This window comes from Somniosus microcephalus, chromosome 14 (assembly GCF_052327205.1).
Source record: "Somniosus microcephalus isolate GS21.2 chromosome 14, FLI_Smic_1.0, whole genome shotgun sequence".
Lineage (NCBI taxonomy): Eukaryota > Metazoa > Chordata > Chondrichthyes > Squaliformes > Somniosidae > Somniosus > Somniosus microcephalus.
Genome location: NC_141000.1, coordinates 5223375 through 5238449, shown reverse-complemented (window position 1 = coordinate 5238449; position 15075 = coordinate 5223375). Strand labels below are relative to the sequence as shown.

General features: G+C 47.1%; 1 protein-coding gene across 2 annotated transcripts in view; it reads right to left on the bottom strand.

Moving 5' to 3' along the window:
- ppef1 (protein phosphatase, EF-hand calcium binding domain 1) overlaps positions 1–15075 on the bottom strand; it is a 135205-nt gene that overhangs the window by 54526 nt on the left and 65604 nt on the right. For both annotated transcript variants that reach the window (XM_086006174.1, XM_086006173.1), the window contains exons 8-13: positions 14864–14910; positions 10166–10332; positions 8258–8294; positions 4877–5026; positions 2365–2796; positions 128–313 (exon numbers count right to left, since the gene is read on the bottom strand). In XM_086006174.1, coding sequence (XP_085862300.1) covers positions 128–313; positions 2365–2796; positions 4877–5026; positions 8258–8294; positions 10166–10332; positions 14864–14910 — 1019 coding nt within the window. The remainder of the gene's footprint in view (positions 1–127; positions 314–2364; positions 2797–4876; positions 5027–8257; positions 8295–10165; positions 10333–14863; positions 14911–15075) is intronic.

Sequence of the window (15075 nt, the reverse complement as noted above, 5' to 3'; positions counted from 1 at the left end):
TGTGAAAAATATTTCACTTAGCTCTCTGCAGTTCAATTTCTGTCACAGATCAGCATGTTTACACAAGCTACTAGTTAATAAGGTTGCTTTGCAAGACAGAGGAGAGGATCTAACATCTGTATCTCACCTTTCCATTGTGGCACAGCTCATAGCCTTCCTGTTTACATTCATGTGATCTTATCAGCAGCTTTAAGTCGTACTTTTTGAGCATCCTTTCTGTGACGTCCTGACCGAAGTAACAGCCTCCCCCCCGGAAGCTGTTTGGGATGCAGCCAGTTAGATTTCTTGGGTCACTCCAAAGAATGTCCACAATCTGTGAAAAGATAACTAAGTGAATACATGTCCATTCCGAGGATCCCAAGCTCACAGACACTAACAAATCTCCAAATATCTCTATCACCGGCCATTGTATTCACCACTGACCATTGATTTTCTAACAATGATAGACTGAGTGGCACTAATGGGTTAGTTTAAGCGTGAGTTTGGTGCTAAAATTATTTTAGTGCATTTATGTTATTGGCTAACCCAATCTAATCAAAGATAAACATTTAAACAATTGTAACTCTCTCCTTCTCTAACTACTTGCTTCTCTCCCATTCTGTAATTCTTTCTGATGCTCTCTCCTTTTTGGTTTAGTATTAATATTATGAATCTATTATGTTATTGTCTGTACCTACTCTCAACCCCACCGGGATCTCCAACCATCACCCATTTCCAATCGTTCCTTTATTACTAAAGTCTTTCTTAAAGAACACAGGGTTGCCTCACATGTGCACTCCCACCACTCTGTCTCCCCATCATTTACATGCTGTCCCTTGATTGCATCATCCAGTAGCATGGGGTCACCTTTCACATGTACGTCACCATCTCCTCCAGCCACCCCAACACTGTTATTAATTCAAATTAAAATCATTATCTGGGAAATCCAATATAAGACTATCAACAAAGAATGTTGCTAGAATTGAGCCAGTTACTCTGCTCCGCCTATGAACACAAACTGAAGCTGAAATGCCAAACATTTGCATAGGAACAAAAACATATTTTAAAATTCAAATGATAATGTTTCTCTGCACTTTCATTGTATAATCAGTAACTCCCATGACTGACAAAATTATAAATTATTGATGATATCAAGTGAACCCAAATCCAACAACACGTTCACAAATAGACTTCATCATGCCATGTAGTTGGGTCCCCTGTTTTCCATCCCCGCTCTTCTACTGAGGAATAGCTCTAAGGGCATCAGTAGTCCATGGGATTGCTGCCGTTCTACATTCATAAGCCAAGACACTGAAACATTTCTATGTTCTGGGAGATTTCTGGGCTCCATTATAAGAGATTGGAAATTGAGGGGGATTTGCACGATCTGTGCTGTGTGATCAAAGCCCAGACTGAACAGGCTGGGGCTCCTTCCCCTAGAACAGAGAAGGCTGAGGGGTGACCTGATAGAGGTCTTTAACATTATGAAGGGGTTCGATAAGGTAGACGTAGAGAAGATGTTGCCGCTTGTGGGCAAGACCAGAACTAGGGGCCATAAATATACGATAGTCACCAATAAATCTACTATAGAAACATAGAAGATAGGAGCAGGAGTCGGCCATTCGGCCCCTCGAGCCTGCTCCACCATTTAATGAGATCATGGCTGATCATCCAATTTCAGTACCCGGTCCCTGCTTTCTCCCTATACCCCTTGATCCCTTTAGCCTTAAGAAATATATCTAACTCCTTCTTGAATATATTTAATGAATTGGCCTCTACTGCCTTCTGTGGTAGAGAATTCCACAGGTTCACCACTCTCTGGATGCAGAAATTCCTCCTCATTTCTGTCCTAAATGGCTTACCCCTTATCCTTAGACTGTGACCCCTGGTTCTGGACTCCCCGCCATCGGGAACATCCTTCCTGCATCTAGTCTGTCTAGTCCTGTTGGAATTTTATAAGTTTCAATGAGATCCCCTCTCATTCTTCTAAACTCCAGTGAGTATAAGCCCAATCGACCCACTCTCTCCTCATACGTCATTCCTGCCATCCCAAGTATCAGCCTGGTGAATCTTCGTTGAATTCCTTCCATGGCAAGAATAGGAAATTCAGGAGAAACTTCTTTACCCAGAGAGTGGTGAGAATGTGGAACTCGCTACCACAGGGAGTGGTTGAGGCGAATAGCAGAGATGCATTTAAGGGGAAGCTGGATAAACTCATGAGGGAGAAGGGAATCGAAGGATATGGTGATTAGGTGAGATGAAGAGGGGTGGGAGGAGGCTCGAGTGGATCATAAATACTGGCGTGGACCAGTTGGGCCGAACAGCCTGTTGCTGTGCTCTGTGCTGTGAATACGATGTAATTCTACACAGTCTACCCCTGTTCACCTGCTTCCACTCCATGTCTTCCTTTGTTGACACTTTAGGAAATGCCACTTCACAGTCCAGGCAAGACACTTCTAGCACTGTAGTGGAGTTGGACTCGTTGTTCTGGGTCCCCTCGTGCTCATTACCATCTTGCAACTGACCCTGTCGGCACTTTGAATCGCTTGCGGGCATTTCTTCTTCACTCAAGCAATGTTCATCACCATTGGACTTCCTGTAACTTGACACGGAGGAAGATGATGGTGGTCTAGGCCCCTGCTTTTTGAAGAGGCAATGACTGATCCTCGAGGTGCTGCACGTTTCCAGCAGCTGTTCTTGGACATTCCCAATACTATCGAGCATCTTTGAAGGTTGCGCCTTGAAGCTGAGTTTCCCTTGGCGTTTTTCATCGGAATTTCCTGAACTTCCCATTTGAGGCCTGAGTGCAGACTTAAACTGCAAAAGAATGAGCACTGTGGCAATCTATTGGCGGTTTAACAAAATGTCATCATAGAAAATGTAACAGATAAGGCCTGATTCCTAGCCAGTGTCGAATAGGTGCCAGCCCTTGTTCATGGCAATTGAGGCTAATAATGGTATTGTTCAATGACTGTGCTGTAAATCACAACATCAGCTTCACATTAGTTGTCAAAGAATGAGAGAAGCACAAACTTGATCTACAAGAGCACCAACTCTGAAAAGAGCGGTTTAGTATTAGGGAACATCTGGAGCGCAGTGACGGAGAAGGGACGAGGGCAGTGCAGTTGATGATGTGTATATGGACTTTCAAAAGGTGTTTGATAAAATACCACATAATAACCTTGTTAGCACAATTAAAGCCCATAGGATAAAAGGGGCGGTGACTGTGTGCGTATAAAATTAGCTAATGGGCAGAAAACTGAGAGTAGTTGTTTTTCAGACTGGAGGGAAATATACAATGGTGTCCCCCAGGGGTGGGTATTAGGACCACTGCTCTTTTTGATGTATATTAATGACCAGGACTTGGGTATACAGAGCTTAATTTCAAAGTCTGCAGATGACACAAAACTCGGAAATGTAGTAAACAGTGAGGAGGATAGTAACAGACTTCAGGAGGACAGACAGACTGGTGAAATGGGCAGACACATGGCAGATGAAACTTAACGCAGAGAAATGTGAAGTGATACATTTTAGTAGGAAGAATGAGAGACAATATAAACTAAAGGGTACAATTTTAAACAGGAACAGAGACCTGGGGGTGAATGTACACAAGTCTTTGAAGGCGGCAGGATAAGTTGAGAAGGCTGTTAAAAAAGCACATGGGATCCTTGGCTTTATTAATAGAGGAATAGAGTATAAAAGCAAAGAAGTTATGTTAAACATTTATAAATCACTGGTTAGGCCTCAGCTGGAGTGTTCAATTCTGGGCACCGCACTTTAGGAAGGATGGCGAGACCTTGGAGAGGGTGCAGAGGAGATTTACTAGAATGGTACCGGGGTGAGGGACTTCAGTGATGTGGAGAGATTGGAGAAGCTGGGGCTGTTCTCCTTGGAGCGGAGAAGGTTAAAGGAAGATTTGATAGAGGCGTTCAAAATTATGAAGCGTTTTAATAGAGTAAATAAGGAGAAACTGTTTCCACTGGCAGAAGGGTCAGTCACCAGAGGGCACAGATTGAAGATAATTGGCAAAGGAGCCAGAGGGGAGATGAGGAGAATTCTTTTACGCAGCGAGTTGTTGTGATTTGGAATGCGCTGCCTGAAAGGGCGGGGGAAGGAAATTCAACAGTGACTTCAAAAGGGAATTGGATAAATAGTTGAAAAGGAACAATTTGCAGGACTCTGGGGGAAGAGCGGGGGAGGAGCGGGACTAATTGGAGAGCTCATTCAAAGAGCTGGCACAGGCACGATGGGCCAAATGGCCTCCTCCTGTGCTGTATCATTCTATCATTCTATGAATCTATCATTTACTGTCTTGGAACTTCAGTTTGGCACCACATTCAATGAGTATTTTGGACAGATCCTCTTTGATTACATCAGAATAAAACATTAGCCGCAACTAAAAGCCAAGAATATTTTTGCTGGATATAATGGATAGTTATGATTATATTGGAAATTACAAAGTGGTTAACTGAGTCTATAAAATATTATAGAATGCTGTGATCAATTTACTGCTAAAAATGAAAGGAAAGTCTCGGGGGGATCCCTGGAAAGCCACACTTCGGCCAGCAGACTGATGTTCAGGGTGCACCAGCTCTGGGCTGGCTCCCAGGCTGGTCCATTAGAGTCAATGAAGAAGCGCCAGTCCACACATCGTCCCCTGGCATTAATCAACTACAGCAACCGCAGAGGGCGAGGGACTTACAATGGCAGATCTGAGGACGTAAATCTGATGGGATATTCTGCAGCAAAATACACACTTATCACTGGATTATCACAAAGTAGAAGGGAGTACTTTGAATGGAAACTGCACCCCCTGGACTTTCCTTCCATTATAGTTGCAGAGAGCATTGACCTCCCATTAAATAGTGAAGTATGTGAAATAACATTTCCCCCTTACCATGTGTCTTTCTATTGAAGCCAGGAAATCCAGGTCAGTTGTGTCCGAGATTCCTCCATGGACAACTAGCACCTTAGAGTCAATTATTGTCGCTAATGGCAACCAACTGAACACCTCTTGTACAAGATGAAGAATCTTTTTCCCGTGTAACTAAACAAAGGACCAAGATGAGCTTTGGGTGAGCACCACGCTGCAGTACATTGGATTTTAAAAGACATTTATTGACCACAGACATTCGGAAGCTGAGATTGCTGTTGGGCAAAGCAACCGCAGGCTGGAGAAAGAGTGGGTCGTGAAGGAGAAAGAGTGGGTCGTGAAGGAGAAAGAGTGGGTCGTGAAGGAGAAAGAGTGGGTCGTGAAGGAGAAAGAGTGGGTCATGAAGGAGCAAAGAGTGGGTCGTGAAGGAGAAAGAGTGGGTCGTGAAGGAGGAAAGCGACAATGTACCGTGCTATGGACTGGGGGATGTGCGTTCATGCCCAAAGTCCACCGCCTATTGAGCTACTGCAGTTGGCCAGGCAGTTTCTCCCAGGGAGTGATGGACAGTCAGATGCAAGGTCCTCCCCTATCCACTCGTGCACCCTTTGATGACTGGTTCCAAATGGCAGTGGTGGAGGTCTCGGGGCAGGTAATGGCCTCACAGCTGCAGACAATGAATGAGGTGGAGATACTGAGCAGGTGAGGTAGTAACAGGTAAAAGACACAGCGTTCCTTACAGAAACAAAGAGGAAAAGGGAAGGAACAGGATCCCTTTGCTGCCTTGGACTGAGACCATCTAAACCCCACCCCTCGTTGTAAGATCAGGACAACAGCCTAGAAATTAGGTCGTACAGTGACCATTTCCCTGGAGAAAAACGTACACTGAAGGGTCCAATATGGCGTGTGCATGCGTGTGTGGGCCGTGTGTGGGCCGTGTGTGGGCCGTGTGTGGGCCGTGTGTGAGCCGTGTGTGGGCCGTGTGTGGGCCGTGTGTGGGTCGTGTGTGGGCCGTGTGTGGGTCGTGTGTGGGCCGTGTGTGGGTCGTGAGTGGGCCGTGTGTGGGTCGTATGTGGTTTGTGTGTGGGCTGTGTGTGTGGGCCGTGTGTGTGGGCCGTGTGTGTGGGTCGTGTGTGTGGACCGTGTGTGTGGGTCGTGTGTGTGGGTCGTGTGTGTGGGTCGTGTGTGTGGGTCGTGTGTGGGCCGTGTGTGTGGGTCATGTGTGTGGGTCGTGTGTGTGGATCGTGTGTGTGCCGTGTGTGTGGGTCGTGTGTGTGGGTCGTGTGTGTGGGCCGTGTGTGTGGGTCGTGTGTGTGGGCCTTGTGTGTGGGCCGTGTGTGTGGGTCGTGTGTGTGGGTCGTGTGTGTGGGCCGTGTGTACTATACTAATGAGGGTAGAGGACCAATTGCTGTGATCCTGATGTGGTCCTTTAGGTGCGAGCAGTGAGGATTGCACCAGGATCACTCCCCCGTTCGGGCACCATCCAATATCTAGACCAACATATTTCAGAAAATAAAGCAAAAAGATTCAAAGAAACCCAGAACTTGTAGCCAGGTTCTGCCAGTTCAATTTCTTACAGGTCTCTAGAGGATGCATAAGCAGTCTCCACAGCCCAAAGAGTTTATCAGACTGATTCACCTATCACAAGTTACTGACCTTAGTAAAAGAGAAGGTCACTCTGTGAAATCCACCACAACAAATTCAAAATTCTAAAGGTAAACTAGTGTCGAGGGGTCAGTGTTAGGAACTGGAATAACTTACGTCTTGAAAAGTGAGAGGTAGGTTTTTATTTCTTGTGAAAATAGAAACCATTTGTAGTCCAGATAAAGATTACATGATAGATTCCAGTATCTTCCCCACATGGGCTTGGTTGGGAGATAGGGGACAGAGAGTAGGGATAAAGGGAATGTTCTCTGATTGGCAGGCTGTGACTAGTGGTGGTCCCCAGGGATCTGTACTGGAGCCCCAGCTTTTCACTTATATATTTATAAATGACTTGGATAAAGGAATAGAGAGCCATATAGCCAAGTTTGCTGAATACACCAAGTTAGGAGGCACAGTAAACAATGCAGATGGCAGCAGAAAGTTGCAAAGGGACATTGATAGATTAAGTGAGTGGGCAAAACTGGCAAATGGAGTTCAGTGTGGGGAAGAGTAAGGTCATCCACTGTGGACCTAAGAAAAACAAATTGGAATATGTTCTAAATAGTGAGAGACTAGAAACTGTGGACGAGCAGAGCGATTTCAGGGTCCAAGTGCACAAATCACACAACAAGTAATCGCAAAGGCGAATGGAATGTTGGCCTTTACCTCAAGGGGGGCTGGAACACAAAGGGGAGGACGTGAGGCTTCAGTTGTAGAGTCCTGGTCAGACCCCATCTGGAGACTGCGATCAGTTCTGGGCCCCGCACCTCAGGAGGGATATACTGGCCACAATGATACCAGAGCTTAAAGAGTTAAATTATAAGGACAGGCTACACAGACTAGGCTTGTATTCCCTCGAGTATAGAAGATTAAGGGGTGATCTAATTGAGGTGTTTAGGATGATTAAAGGATTCGATCGGGTCTATAGAGAGAAACTATTTCCTCTGGTGGGGGAAGTCCAGAACAAGGGGGCATGGCCTTAAAATTAGAGCCAGGCCGTTCAGGGGTGAAATCAGGAAGATTTCTTCACTCAAAGGGTAGCAGAAATCTGGAACTCTCCCCCCCAGAAAGGCTGTGGATGCTGGGGGAAAATTGAAAATTTCAATCCTGAGCTCATCACATTTTTGTTCAGTAAAGGGTATCAATCGATATGGTTCAAAGGCAGGTAATGGAGTCATGATCTCATTGAATGGCAGAACAGGCTCGAGGGGCTGAATGGCCTCCTCCTGTTCCTATATTCGAATCTCGACATGGTGAGCATTGTTCATAAGCAGCAGGCGAGAGGTTAAGAGACCACACTATATATATCTATATGAGCTGTGCCAGTGGAGATCAATTTATTTTAATTAATTCTCAGGACGTGGGCATCGCTGGCAAGGCCGGCATTTATTGCCCATCCCTAATCGCCCTTGAGAAGGTGGTGGTGAGTCACCTTCTTGAACCGCTGCAGTCCGTGTGGTGAAGGTGCTCCCACAGTGCTGTTAGGGAGGGAGTTCCAGCGACGATGAAGGATCGGTGATATATTTCCAAGTCAGGATGGTGTGTGACTTGGAGGGGAACTTGGAGGTGGTGGTGTTCCCAGGCACCTGCTGCCCTTGTCCTTCTAGGTGGAAGAGGTCGTGGGTTTGGGAGGTGCTGCCGAAGAAGCCTTGGCGAGTTGCTGCAGTGCATCTTGTAGATGGTACACACTGCAGCCACGGTACGCCGGTGGTGGAGGGAGTGAATGTTTATAATAAGGAATAAATAAGGATGAAAAATCCTTACCTTGTACTTTTGCATAACTTCTTTTGTAAAGCCGTATCTGAAACAATTTAAAATAAATGGACAATTCATACCAAGTGGTCAGGGGGAGAACAATCTCTACATATCACAGGAAGTGCTGGTAGTCATGATCATCAGTGCAGCTGGTTTTCATCACTCAATAACAAGTAGTTTCACCAGCCCCCAGGCTTTTTATACAAAACTGCAGTACTTGAGGAGCACGGGGTGAATGTATAAGTTTACAGGGGTGTTGTGGGGTATCTCACAGTGTTAAATCATTCTCTCTGAATAAGGAGCAACCTTCACCCTGGATATATTTGTATAGACATTGAAACATGTTCGATTCTACTAATCTGCCTGTTTACGAGGCAAATATGTTGTTCTGAGCAAATACAGGCAGCTTATTTTAGGCTGTGGATGAAAGGAGACCATTCGGAGGTTTTTTTATTGGAGCTCTGCCAAAGCAGTTGACTTACAGAATCATAGAATCTCACAGCACAGGAGGAGGCCATTCGGCCCATCAAGCCTGTGCCGGCTCTTTGACAGAGCTCTCCAGTTTGTCCCGCTCCCCTCGCTCTTCCCCCACAGCCCTGCAATGTCTCCTCCTTCAAGTATTTACCCAATTCCCTTAGGAACGTTACTATTGAATCTGCTTCCACCGCCCTTTCGGGCAGAGCGTTCATGCTCTTGGAGAGCACCAAAAAACTAGCAAGGATGTTTTCTAAGACCTTGAAAGGAATCAGAAAGCACTTATGCATCTGTTGGGGGTGATTTTCACTCAGAAGTCGGGAAGGAGGCGGGACTACAACTTTCGGGGTTGTAGTCCCGCCTCCATCGAGATGCGGCCAATCCACGCAATTTTAACTTGATTGACCTTGTTGAGCCCGCCCAGCAGGCTCAGCAGGCCAATTAAGGGCCACCTGGCAACAGGTGACGTCACAGACTGAAATTTCATCTGTCAAGAGGTGTTGACAGATTAACTATCAGTGTTTCACAGCTGTTTGAAGCTGTCAAACACTGACAGTCTTACTTCTAACATGAGTCCTTCTACACAGACTCAGTTAGAAATCTCTCCGGCACAGAAAGCTGAAGGCTGTCACTTTTGACAGTTCGCAGCCATTCTGCTTTCTGTGCCGGTTAGATGATGGACTCCTGAAACTTAGAGGAAGGAAGGCTGTAAAGGTAAGTACAGGTAATTTAAACTTCTTTACACACTTTAGACCCACCAAACACACTTACCTTTGCACTCATGCACCCATCACTCACCTGAACACCGACATCTCGACCCCTCCAAGTCCTTCAACCCAACGGCCCGACTCCTCTAACTTGGCGTGGTTTGGAGCCATCGGGAATCCCACACTTCAAGCTTTAAAATAGGGATTAGGCTAAAAACTGCCTGTTAACTGGCAGTTAATTGTCACTAATCCCTTCCCGCCTCGGGTAGGCGGGTCGCAGTGCGGGGCGGGTACCCGCCTCCTTTGAAACTTACACGGAGGCGGGTTGGGGCAGGATGGTGTCGGGACCCCCGAATTCAGGACTTTAACCCCCCGCATGCCTCCAATCCCAACTCCACGGGTCAGTTAAAATCGAGGCCGTTATGTTTTCTGCATTAACTGAGACCTTGCTTATACAAGGGTAAATGTACTCTTGCTGTATTTCCAGTGGGTAGCCACACTCAATGAGAGTGTATTGAAGATGGAGCAGGTCGGGTAGTGCTGATTCTCTGACCCACCCTTCCTCTGGGTGAAGCTCCCCTGGCAGTACAGGTTCAGTGCATTAATATTTAATATATATATTCTGATACCAAATTGTGACTGCAAACCTCGAGATGTTAATCCACTGATCAGCTTCCGAACTCTCAGTACAGACAGGTAATGTCACAGAAAACAACTGACAGACACATGAGTTCACCTTAAATTCATAATATGGTCCTCGTGATTTCCTCTGTTTAAATGCAAATCGTTTGGATAGATCAGGAGAAATGCAAACAGGATAATTATAACCTCCATGGAATTTTTCCCTCTGTCAACAAAGTCCCCGTTAAACACATACGGTTTCTCTGGCGTGGGAAGGCCATTCTGTGGAACCAAAATGCACACCGTTACATGTAATTATAAGATACTCCATCCGCACAATTGAAAAGAAAGAAAAGAGAAAGAACTTTGCATTTATATAGCACCTTCCACATCCTCAGTTGTGTCAGCTGTGGCTCAGTGGGCAGCACTCTCACCCCTGAGTCAGAAGGTTGTGGGTTCAAGTCCCACTCCAGAGACTTGAGCACAAAAAGCTAGGCTGACACGCCAGTGCAGTGCTGAAGGAGTGCTGCACTGTCGGGGGGTCAGTACTGAGGGAGCGCGGCACAGTCGGAGGGTCAGTACTGAGGGAGCGCGGCACAGTCGGAGGGTCAGTGCTGAGGGAGTGCTGCACTGTCGGAGGGTCAGTACTGAGGGAATGCTGCACTGTTGGAGGGTCAGTACAGAGGGAGCGCTGCACTGTCGGAGGGGCAGTACTGAGGGAGCGCCACACTGTCGGAGGGTCAGTACTGAGGGAGTGCTGCACTGTCGGAGGGTCAGTACTGAGGGAGTGCTGCACTGTCGGAGGGTCAGTACTGAGGGAGTGCTGCACTGTCGGAGGGTCAGTACTGAGGGAGTGCTGCACTGTCGGAGGGTCAGTACAGAGGGAGCGCTGCACTGTCGGAGGGGCAGTACTGAGGGAGCGCCGCACTGTCGGAGGGTCAGTACTGAGGGAGCACTGCACAGTCGGAGGGTCAGTACTGAGCGAGTGCTGCATTGTCGGAGGGTCAGTACTGAGGGAGTGCAGCACTGTTGGAGGGTCAGTACTGAGGGAGCGCTGCACTGTCGGAGGGTCAGTGCTGAGCCAGTGCTGAGCGAGTGCAGCACTGTCGGAGGGGCGGTACTGAGGGAGCGCCGCACTGTCAGAGGGTCAGTACTGAGGGAGCGCTGCACTGTCGGAGGGTCAGTGCTGAGCGAGTGCTGCACTGTCGGAGGGGCAGTACTGAGGGAGCGCCGCACAGTCGGAGGGTCAGTACTGAGGGAGCGCTGCACTGTTGGAGGGTCAGTGCTGAGCGAGTGCTGCACTGTCGGAGGGGCAGTACTGAGGGAGCGCTGCACAGTCGGAGGGTCAGTACTGAAGGAGTGCTGCGCTGTCGGAGATGCCGTCTTTCAAATGAGACATTAAACTGAGGCCCTGTCTGCTCTCTCAGGTGGACGTAAAAGATCCCATGGCACTATATTGAAGAAGAGCAGGGGGAGTCCTCCCGGGTGTCCTGGGGCCAATATTTATCCCCCAACCAACACCAATAAAATAGATTATCTGGTCATTATCACAGCTGTTTGTGGGAGCTTGCTATGCGCAAATTGGCTGCCGTGTTTCCCACATTACAACAGTGACTACACTTCAAAAAGTACTTCATTGGCTGTAAAGCGCTTTGGGACGTCCGGTGGTCGTGAAAGGCGCTATAGAAATGCAAGTCTTTCTTTCTTCCTCAGCATATTCCATAGTGCTTCATTGCAAAACCAGCAGCCAATGTTATACACAGCAAGATCCCACAAACAGCAATGTCACAAATGACCAGCTAATCTATTTTGGTGGTATTGGTTGAGGGATAAATGTTGGCCACGACACCAGCAGGTCCTCCTATGATCTTCTTTGAGCAGATCCGTGGGACGTGTTACATCCACTGAAGCAGACGTGACCCTAGTTTAACGTCTCATCTGAAGACAGCACCTCTGACAATGCAGCAATCCCTCAGTGCTGCACTGAAGAAAGAAGGAAAGAGGAGTCGTGCTAATCACTGGACTCACAGTTAGTAGAACTGTTTAAAGTCTTGTCTCAACTAACGTTTACATTTGTGGGTGACGACAAGGAACACTCAATTTTCCAAGTATGTAGTTGGCAGCAGATTAGAAAATTACTCCTTCACCTCTAGATTTGAATCCAGTCTAGACTAAGGGAATGAAAATTCCCAACATTCCCAACAAAATTCAGGGGTAGGCGGGAATGTGGAGTAATCGGATCAGCCATGATCTTATTGAATGGCGGAGCAGGCTCGAGGGGTCGAGTGGCCGACTCCTGCTCCTAATTCGTATGTCCGTATGTAACATCTGCTGGTTGTAAGGATCAGTAAGTTTCAGCATCCTTATCCAGTTCCTAATGAATGCAGATGTACCTCACATAACTGTCCATAAATTGGTACAAATTGGCACTAACTGGTCACTACAGCAGGCTCTCACTCTACTGAACCGAGCTGGACCAGGGACCCATCGGGTAGGATAAACATTCGGTAGTGCTGCCAGCGTAAGAAGTGCCTGCCCATCTCAAGTCCTAATGCACCTGTAGGTTCCTGCACTCATCCCACTGTAATTGTAATAGGAAGTGTGTTTTATATTGCAGGGGGATCTGCCTCTCTCCACCAGCCTTGCCACAAAGGTAGTTAACTACTGGTAAAGTAGCCAACTGTTCCTATGGTCAACACCTGATTGCCAAGACTGTTTAAAATGAACGTGCCAGTGAGCAGAGAGGGGCATGGGTTGACCTTAAGACCAGCTGGTTACAGTGCCAAGCCCTACCTCCTTCTGTGGTCAGACGGGCAGAGGGAAGCAGAGCGCTGGCACTTTTAATTAGACTCCTGATTCAATGTGGAATCAGTGAATGGAGAAACTGATGGGCAAAGCTATCGGTGCCATTGTGATTCAGGTAGGCAGGTTGGGCGCTACGCCAATAGCAGCCTCACTCAGAGAAGCTACTGATGCGGAAAATTGAACTTTTGCACTCTTGCGGGAGGGGAAAGATTCTCTGGTGTGGGAAGACCATCCTGTGGAACCATACTGAGGTTGGGACAAAGTGACGTTGTTGGAAAAAATAGAGAGAGTAAAGGGCTGGATTTTGCCAGTCCTGGGGAGGTGGGTTTGGAGGCGGGACTGCCGGGAGAATGGCAGAATTTGGGGGCGGGTGCCCAGCCCGTCTCCGTGCCATCTTGCCCAGGAGGCGGGTAGCCGCCCCACCCTGGGTCTCGTCTCCTTGGAGACGGGAAGGGGATTAGTGCCACTTAACTGCCTGTTAGCAGGTAGTTAACAGGCAGAAAATAGGCTTATCCGCATTTTGCCCACACAAGTGTGGGCTTCCCGAAGGCTCCGAACCCCGCCAAGGTCACCGAGGCGAGTAGTGACCGCTTTGCGCAACACCTCCGTTCAGTCCATAAGGGTGACCCCGAGCTTCCGGCCGCCTGTCATTTTAATTCAACGCTCCATTCCCACTCGGACCTCGCCGTCCTTGGCCTCTTGTATTGTTCCACGGAAGCTCAACATAAACTCGAGGAACAGCACCTCATCTTCCGATTAGGCAGTCTGCAGCCTTCCGGACTCAATATCGAGTTCAACAATTTCAGATCGTAACCTCGGCCCCTGTTTCATTTTTTCTTGTAATTTTTCCACTCCTTTCCCCCCCCCCCCTTTCCTTTTGTTTCTCTCTCACACCTGGCAGCTATCTCTTGCCCTGCCAGTACACTTTACACCCAATCTCAGCCTATTACCATCTTGTCTAGCTTCTAATACCTTTTATTGTCTCTTTTTTACTTCTTTTGTTTCTTTTATTCTTTTGTCCGATCGCAGCCCTGCCTCCGATCTATCTTTTCTTTCCAGTTTTGAAGAAGGGTTCGACCCGAAACGTCAACTCAAATTTCTGTCCACAGATGTTGCCTGACCTGCTGAGTTTTTCCAGCATTTTCTGTTGTTATTTCGTGGGTCTGTGGGGGTTGGAGGGGTGCAAAAGTGTGCTGTGAAGGTAAGTGATGGGTGCAAGTGTGGAGAGGTGAGTATGTGAGGTAAGTGGAAAGTGTTAGAAAAAGTGTACTTACCTTTGTTTCTTCCTGCAGGCTTCAGTCGGTGGGTATGTGGAGAGTCTCGCACCTCTGCGGTAGAGATGACAGATGGCCGCTGCATTCTCCAATGCAACAACCATCTAATTTCTACAAAAGAAAGAGGTTTGATGGGGTCTTGAATTCAAGAACTCATCAAACTATAGAGAATGTCAGTGTTTGACAGCTTCACAGAGCTGTCAAACAATGACAATTCATCTGTCAAAAATTTTTGACAGATGAAACGTCATACGCTGGCGTTCTCTGTCTCCAGCTTTCCCTTAATTGGCCTGCTGAGCCCGCTGGGTGGGCTTAACAAGATCAATCAAGGGAAAATAGCGTGGGTTGGCCAGAAGTCGATGGAGGCGGGACTAAAACCCGACAAATGGGAGTCCCGTCTCCAAAAGCTCCCCATTGGCAAAATCCAGCCCTACTGTCCATTTGACCGAACCCTGGGACACTTGCCACTGACAGAAGGCGCAAAAAGTAGAAAGCATCACATCCTTCACCTCAAGTATAAAACTTCACTCTACCCCCAATAAATGATAAAAATATCTATTTCAGTAACTTACTGATATATTTGTTCCTTGTGGCTGATCAGTTATTTTTGGCAATATAAAAATCTAAAGCACTTACATTAACTAGTGAACTATGCAGCACCTGTTCACCAGGCGATGACACACACCTAAACGTGTAACAAGTAATATCATTCAAGAGTGAAGCACCTTTCTTACCTTGTAGAATATTAGCAACAGGTCATCTAGTTTCCCATGTAAATCTCCTGAAAGACATCATGAAAAGATAATATTCTGTAAGCTTATAAATCAGGTCGAATGTTGAAATTATTTACAACGTGCTATTTTCACCACAAATACCAAACGAACAGTGAAAACGTTGATCAAATGTACGATAGATTCCAAATTAACCAGACATTCTTCTCAAGAGA